Here is a 6,903-nt window from a genome sequence, read left to right on the forward strand (position 1 = left end):
TATTCAGAGTTGCTATAGATTGATGCTTACCCCCCAGGCTGCGCCATGGAGCCAGACTTCTGACCTTATACAGAAGTCAAAATGGTAAGGCATATAACAACAACAACATAAATATATAAATACAAATAAATAGATGGATACACACATTGACATATATGTGTGTGTATATACATATATATAAAATTCAAAAATAAACATTTGTGTGATGTCATAGTTTACAAAGACTGTTAATATCTATCCCTTGGAAACTCTTTGGCTGTGAGTTTTTTCAAATGTCCCAGAAATAAACTCTATAGACACTCAGACCCTTTCTGATTTCTATATTCTGCTCCTTATGCCTTCTACATCATCAGGATGGACAAATCCTCTTGAATCTGTTTGTCCATCAAGGACGTGGGGAAAATCCCCTTCCCTGAGAGGACCTGGGGCCTCGAGCAGGCTGTTTTTGCCTTTGATTTACCCACTGACAAGGACAGAAGATGTTTATAAAGCAGAAACCGCCCTCGGACTCTCACAAGCACTTGCCATCACTGAAGAGTCCCCAGGAGGAACACAGCGACCCATTTGCTGAGCCGGGTCGAGCAGGGAGGAGCGTCTTGAGAAATTTGAGTGCCTCGGGCCCGTCCAATGCTGCTCAGGTTCCAGGCTAGTTTTCTTCCCTGGTCTCCTTCCCTGGGCTCAAGTTCTCAACAACTGGGGCTGGAGGTTTTGAAGAACGCTGCTGACCCGAGTTCCTCCCCTCTGAAGACCCGCGTGGGGTTGTCTGGGCTTCTTCCTGCTCTGCACCCCAAGTGCTCCCGCCCACAGTGCAGGCCAGAAAGAAGCCCAAGGACAAGGGGCAGAAAGCTCCTCAGGTGCCTACAGGTATGCCCCGTGATCCCCCCGATGAGCGAAGGTACAGTGAAAGCGAGGGAGCTGGCAGGACAGCCGCCGCTGGTCTCACCCCCGGCCCAGCCTGGCCGCATCCGCTGCGGCTTCTCACCCACCAGAGCTCTGACAGCCCCACTGCGGTACCACTGAGGTGCTGGGCTTGAACTTGAGTTAAGAAGGCCACGCACAGAGAGAGAGGGAAGGTAAGGTGACCAGAAGGAGACAGGAGGGTTGAAATTGAACAGGGAAAAGAGCAAAAGTGAAGCCAGACACAGCACTGTAGATCAACGGCATTTCAGTAAAATAAGTTAAAAAAAAAAAAGTAATGCCAGAATCCTACTTGGTCTTTTCTCCATTCTCCTTTATTCCATAAACACCTAGTTACAAGCTGCACAAATCAAAAAATAAAGGCAGAGAAGGATGTGGGGCAGATTTTTATGTTGCGTAGCGGCTGGGAAGGGAGACTGGGTTGGGAACCGGTTCTTCCCTCCACACACAGCCCTGGACCAGGGCTGTGGCCCCTGCAGCGGGGAACCTGGGGAGTAGGTGGGCAAAGATCCAGGGTCACTGAGGCCCCTAAACCCAGAGCCCACCCCAAAAGCCCCTTCGATGCATGGCAGGGGTAGAACGGGGAAGGGAAGGAGTTTCAGAGATGGGGCAGCAAAGTGAAAAATCAAGTTAGTGGATACAGAAGAAGTGGAGTCATCATGGTAAGGAGATTAAAGAAGGAAAACGTAGGTAAAGGGGGAGTGAAAGGTTCTCGCTGAGACCCCCAGGGAGAGGTGGGGGCCAGCTGGCCTGTTAATTTAATATTAAATTGGGAGTGGGAGTTGAAGAGGAAAAGTTATTTCAGGGGATGATTTCTCAGCCTCTCAGCCCGTACCTGGAGGGGGAAAAGAGATGAGCACAAGTCAAAAGGAAGACAAAATATAAAAGCCAGGGGTGGTGGCTCATCCCTTATTCCGGTGAGGACACTCTTCTGTCTTTCCGTACCAACTAAAACTTCGACTGTCAAAGGCGGTGTTTGCTGGACACGTGGGCTGCTTCTGCCTCAAGCCTGAGGGCCGGGTACCACACGCTCCCCACCCCTGCCCGTGCCTGAGGCCTCAGCCCCCTCAGTACTTACACGAGAGGCCGAGGGCCCGGGGCCCTCACCAGTCATAGCGGCGGGACTGTCGAGACGGGGAGTCCTCGGGTCCCTGGATGGCCAGGCGGGGAGGCCCCTCAGCCCTCCGCCCCCCACCGCCAGAAGCCTCGTGCCTCCGAAATTCCAGGGGGCGCTGCTGCCGGTATCGGGAAGTCTCCCTCCGCCACTCATCATCAAAGGCGGCGGCCTCACCTGGGGAGGACACGGAGACCACACACGACACCTGTGTACCGCCTGGCTTCCCGGGGCAGACCCGGGGTGGCTCACGACCAAAACCCAGGGCGAAGGCTGAAAGGCTGTGTGGGGGGACGTGCTGGGGAAGGGAAGCGACTTATTTAGCAATTTTGGATTCAACATGGCTCCTGGAAGCATGGAGGCAATGGAGGCAATCAGGGCTCCTGGCAGCATGGAGGCAGTCAGGAATGGGATAATTACTCAGTTACTTGGTGCAGTCCCACGCACACTGTAAATATTTAATAAATATGTGTCGACTTCAAAGAAATAAGTAAGAAGAACTAAAACAACGGATCCAGATGGAGACGGGTAGATTACTATCAGTATCTGACTTAGGTGACAAAGTCTGCCTTGCACGGTGAGGACGCTGCCGGCACTGACTTAGCCCTAAGCTGACAAAAAAGCTCCGAGTAAGTTAAGAACATGGGGCTCAACCATAACCTTGCGCAAGAAATATCTACGGAGGTAGGGAGAGAGAGCTGCTATCTCCCGGCTCACGGGACCGGGGCAGGGGCTGCCGGCAGCCGGGAAGCGGGCGGGCCGCGCGGCGGGAAGGGAGGCTTACTCTCATCCAGGTTGATATAGTCCTGCCGCTCCTCCTGGTCCCCCGTGCGGTGGTTTCGGGAGCGCTGCAGGATGTGAGCCCTGTCTCGGATGTGATGCCCAATGGACATCTGCTCCAGCCCACTGTCCGAGTCCCGTACAGTCCTCCGAGTCTCCCGGATCTGGGGGGAGGCAGAGCATGGCACACTCAGCGGCTCCTTCCAAAGCCCGGCTGCACCAGCCCAGAAAGGCCGCCCGCGACCCAATCCTGAAAAAAGCAGCCAGGATTTCTGTGGGGGCCATCCGATCGTGCCTCCTCTGGGACAGGAGGAGCCCTCCAACTCACCCCGCCTGGGGCCGAGCGCATCTCTGCTGTCTCTTGGTAGACCTTGGGCGCGCCGGCGCCCGTATTGGAGTAGGAGATGACAGTGGAGGATGAAAAGGTCTGGCAGTTACCTGCAGCTGTCATGTGCTCCTGAGGACGGAAGGGAACAGCAGGGCTGTGTGGGGAGGGGTTCGCCTCCGGGGAAGGGATCCCTCCCTTCGGCCGCCTGTGCCTGCCCGTATCTTTCTCACAAAACGTGAAAACATCAGGACTCATCATTACCCCCCAAATTCCTCTGAGTCCAACAACACGCCAGAAGGACCCGAAGAGATGGAGCCTTAAGTGCACGCTTCATAAGGTGCACTGCTGCTTCCCACTCAGGAACCCGCACTCTCCGGGTCCAGTGGCCTTATCCAGCTTGCACACTCCACAAGTACGCCCTTCCCCATTCCCACCACTGGGGACTCAAGGTGTTGCCAGCCATCACTGGCAACAGGGCCAGGGAAGGGGATGGGATAGGGCAAGAGTCTCACCATGTTCCCAATCATGTCGTTCATCATCCCAAACATGTCCATGAAGCCGCCCGACTGGAGCAAAGAGACGGAAAACAGAGTCAGAAAGCAGGGCCACGATCAGAGGTGGGCGCGCTCAGGCTCCCACGGGCTACATAGCTACACGTTCCCTCTCTCCCTTTCCTTCACATCTAGCAGCTGCTCTTCCTCACTCCTCGTGAACAGGACCAGAACAGGCGTGCTTCTCTCCACGCTTCTCCTCCTGTATGCCGCTGCCCTCCTCCTCCTCAGTCTCTGTGGCTGCTCTGATCCCATGTTCCTTCTCCTGGCTGCCCTATTTCCTCCTACCTTTAGGAAGCAAGCCAATGTCACTGGATTCTAACCTATAAGGGGTTGGTTCTGAAACTGTAGAAAAATCTTCTACAAGCCATCTCTAGTTGGCCTTTCAACAGCACATCCTTCCTCAAAAGAACAATTATATCAGGCAATGATATCTTCCTAATGGGTACCGCTCCTAGAAGTACAGGAGCCAGTAAGTTAGCATCGTGAACTCCCAGGACTCAGCACACAGCAGGCCCAGAGCTCTGTGAACACTACACGAGGATTCTAGGGTTACCCATAAGGCTATCCAAAGAGGCACATTTGGAAATAATATCTAAGGGTATAAAGCATGTCTGAGATGGAAGGACGCAAGGAGATGAGGACTCACCATTCCCAGCATCCCGAAGGGGGAGACAGCCCCAGCCTACAGGAAGACGTAAGGAACAGAAATTAGGGACCACATCCTATCTCATTACCATCCCAAACCAAGCCCATGGCCTCTGTTGCTTTTCCATCCTCCTCTCAAAAGGGGATCACAAAGCCTGTTTTTCCAGACCCCTTTCCCCACTGCTAGAAGGCATCCTACTTGCTAAGTTGGCCGTTGTGCAAGAAAAATCAAGCACTTTACTGACCACGCTCCAACCTTTTTTCGGGTCTCAGGTCTGTTGCAGCACCATTACCTGCATCCTGCGGCTGGCAGGCCTGGTCCCTGGCATGTTGCCATCTGTGATGCTGAGGAAGGGGCTGTATCCAAAGCCACCCGACAACATCCGGTTCATGTGCTGACGGTGAATGGCAAAGGGGTCCCTGTGCAGGGAGTATACGGTGCGGGTGGCAGAAGGACCAGCAGTCAGTACCTCCCACCCGCCCCTCCCCCGAAGAAAAGAGCCATAGGGAACCAGTGGCACAGATTTCCCCTCGAAGTCTGAGCTGGGGCTGAGTGGCCACCAAGTTGTGATCAGTGCCCGCGAAGAGCCCAGATGTCTGGCTCAACTAGTCAGAGACCTGAAGTGGAGCGGATGCGTGCTCCAGAGTAGGAGGGGGAGGGGATGGATACTCACATCAGGAACATGGGGTCCTCAGGCTCCACGTCCCTCATGAAGCGGAACATCCTGATTTTAGCTCCAGGGGGCTCCACACTGTGAAGATGTGGAGGCTCAAATGTTGGAGGCGGCCAGGCTTTTCGCACACCCGCTCAGGGCAGGGACTCTCAGAGCATGGTCCCTTTCCAAATACTGGAACTGGCCCCCCAAACTCCAGGGAGACCCTTCTGCAGGTGTTCAACATCACCCTCTAGGGAAAGCACAGCTCTTCAAACCTCTCCCCGAAGGAGGACCATGGAAAATTCTTCCAAGCCTGTTTTCTGCCTCCCCCACTCAGAGCCATCCTCTTCCCAAAGCCCTGGCCAGAAGCACACTCCCCTTCCCCCGACGCCACCTTTCCGCAGGCGAATCCCAAGTGCCGGCCCTCCGCCCGCATTAATGACCCCCACCCCGCCCCCTCCTCACACTCGGCCGCCGCCAGGCCTCCCCCGGGCGGGCCTCACCGGCCCCTCCGCGCCTGGCGGCGGCACCCCCCCAGGCCCTGCCTCCCTGCCGGGCGAGCAGGAGGCAGGCTTGACCCGCTCCCCTCCCCGCAACCCAGGCTCCCGGGGTCCCTGCAGCCCCACGGGCCGCTCCCACCCCGGACCGGCTGCCCGCTCCGCTTGAGCCTCACCGGTCCCCGATCCGGACTCAGCGGCCCATCCGGCCGGTCTCGCCTCTCGGTGCGCGGCAGGATCGGGGCTTGCGGCCCGGGACGCGGGATTGGTCCGGGCGTGAGCTCCTCGGCCTCCCGAACAGTCTCCTCACACAGCTGCCACCTCTGTGCCCCTCCTCGGCCCACTGAGCCCGAGCCCCGGCCAGGCCCGGGCGGAAGTGACGTCACGATGGGACAGCCCACCCCCTTGGGCCCGCGGAGCTCCGCCCACGAGCGGGCTTGTGGCGCGCGCGCGCTGGCGCGCGCGTGCGCGAGGCTGGCTCCCGGGCAGCGGAGCAGGGTCTCGCGGAGTCTTCCGGGACCAGGGGAGGGGAGGCCTCGTTAGTAACCTGGATTTGGGTCCTGTGGACTGGAGGAGGCTCCCTGTAAGGGTGTGGGGGAGGAGCAGAGGAGTCCATCGCCGCGAGGGGAGGAAGACGGAAGAGGACGCGGGCAGATTCCCATGGGGGAGGGCAGGCTCCTCACGGGCCCCACGAGGTGGGGCGGATCCCTGGGGGAGCAATAAGCAGATTTCTACCCGGGAAGCTTTCATCCCAAGAGGGAGGAAGGGCGGCAGTTCTACGGGGGAGGCGCTAGGGCCAGTCCCCTCGAGGGGAGGCGCGTTCCAGGTAGGGGCGGGGCCCTCGGAGTGACGTAGGAGAGGAGGTGACAGTTCTGCCCAGGTCTTCCTCTGGCTTCGAGAACTCAGGCTGGGGCAAAAAGAGTCCAGGTTGGGGACCGGCCGCCAGATGGCGCTCTTCGGCCAGGCTAGAAGTGCAGCCCCTTGGGAACTGGCGTTGGCGAGGCTCCCGGACCCCCCCTCGGTTACCCTGCTGTGGAGGGTCACACTGGGGAGAGGCCCTAGTTCTGAAACCTTTTCGTTTAATGCCAATCTCTGCTTTCTCTTCTCTAACTCCTGTATCCTCTGGGGCTCCCAGTCCGCACTGATCTTTTCTTGCCTCGAGTCAAGTAGGTAGGTAGGTCAAGGGTCTAACGTTTGGGAGAAGAAAGGGGTGGAGCGCTCCATTAACCAAGCTCACCCAGGGGCAGAGTTGCAGACAGGCCCGGGAGACCTGACTCGACTCGAAGGCCAAAGACTGACACTTTGACATACTAAATGTCTTGCATAAAATCTGGTCCAAATGGAGAGAAGGGCCCTCCCCCTGGGTGTCAGGGGATTTGGACTGTCCGGGGTGGACTTTAGACCGGACCCC

The 6,903-nt window shown here is 57.2% G+C and overlaps 1 protein-coding gene across 1 annotated transcript; it reads right to left on the reverse strand.

Moving 5' to 3' along the window:
- Positions 1 to 1,210: 1,210 nt before the first annotated feature.
- MLF2 (myeloid leukemia factor 2) lies at positions 1,211 to 5,876 on the reverse strand. The gene is made up of 9 exons (XM_022577432.2): positions 5,669 to 5,876; positions 5,014 to 5,091; positions 4,633 to 4,759; positions 4,341 to 4,376; positions 3,653 to 3,706; positions 3,141 to 3,269; positions 2,817 to 2,976; positions 1,997 to 2,209; positions 1,211 to 1,753 (listed from the first exon to the last, which is right to left on the reverse strand). The coding sequence occupies exons 2-8, from the start codon at positions 5,061 to 5,063 to the stop codon at positions 2,022 to 2,024; spliced, it is 744 nt and encodes a 247-aa protein (XP_022433140.1). The 5' UTR covers positions 5,064 to 5,091; positions 5,669 to 5,876; the 3' UTR covers positions 1,211 to 1,753; positions 1,997 to 2,021.
- Positions 5,877 to 6,903: the final 1,027 nt, after the last annotated feature.

This window comes from Delphinapterus leucas, chromosome 11 (genome assembly GCF_059928025.1).
Source record: "Delphinapterus leucas isolate spDelLeu-1000000601 "Yukka" chromosome 11, BTC_Dleu_Yukka2, whole genome shotgun sequence".
Classification (NCBI taxonomy): domain Eukaryota; kingdom Metazoa; phylum Chordata; class Mammalia; order Artiodactyla; family Monodontidae; genus Delphinapterus; species Delphinapterus leucas.

What these genes read in the sequence shown, in the direction of transcription:
- MLF2 (XM_022577432.2), bottom strand. Translation starts at nt 5,063, where the DNA reads ATGTTCCGCTTCATGAGGGACGTGGAGCCTGAGGACCCCATGTTCCTG. An exon ending in CCTTCGGGATGCTGGGAATG is followed by an intron (nt 3,707 to 4,340) that starts GTGAGTCCTCAT and finishes TCTTTGCTCCAG; the next exon opens with TCGGGCGGCTTCATGGACAT. An exon ending in ACGACATGATTGGGAACATG is followed by an intron (nt 3,270 to 3,652) that starts GTGAGACTCTTG and finishes TTCCGTCCTCAG; the next exon opens with GAGCACATGACAGCTGCAGG.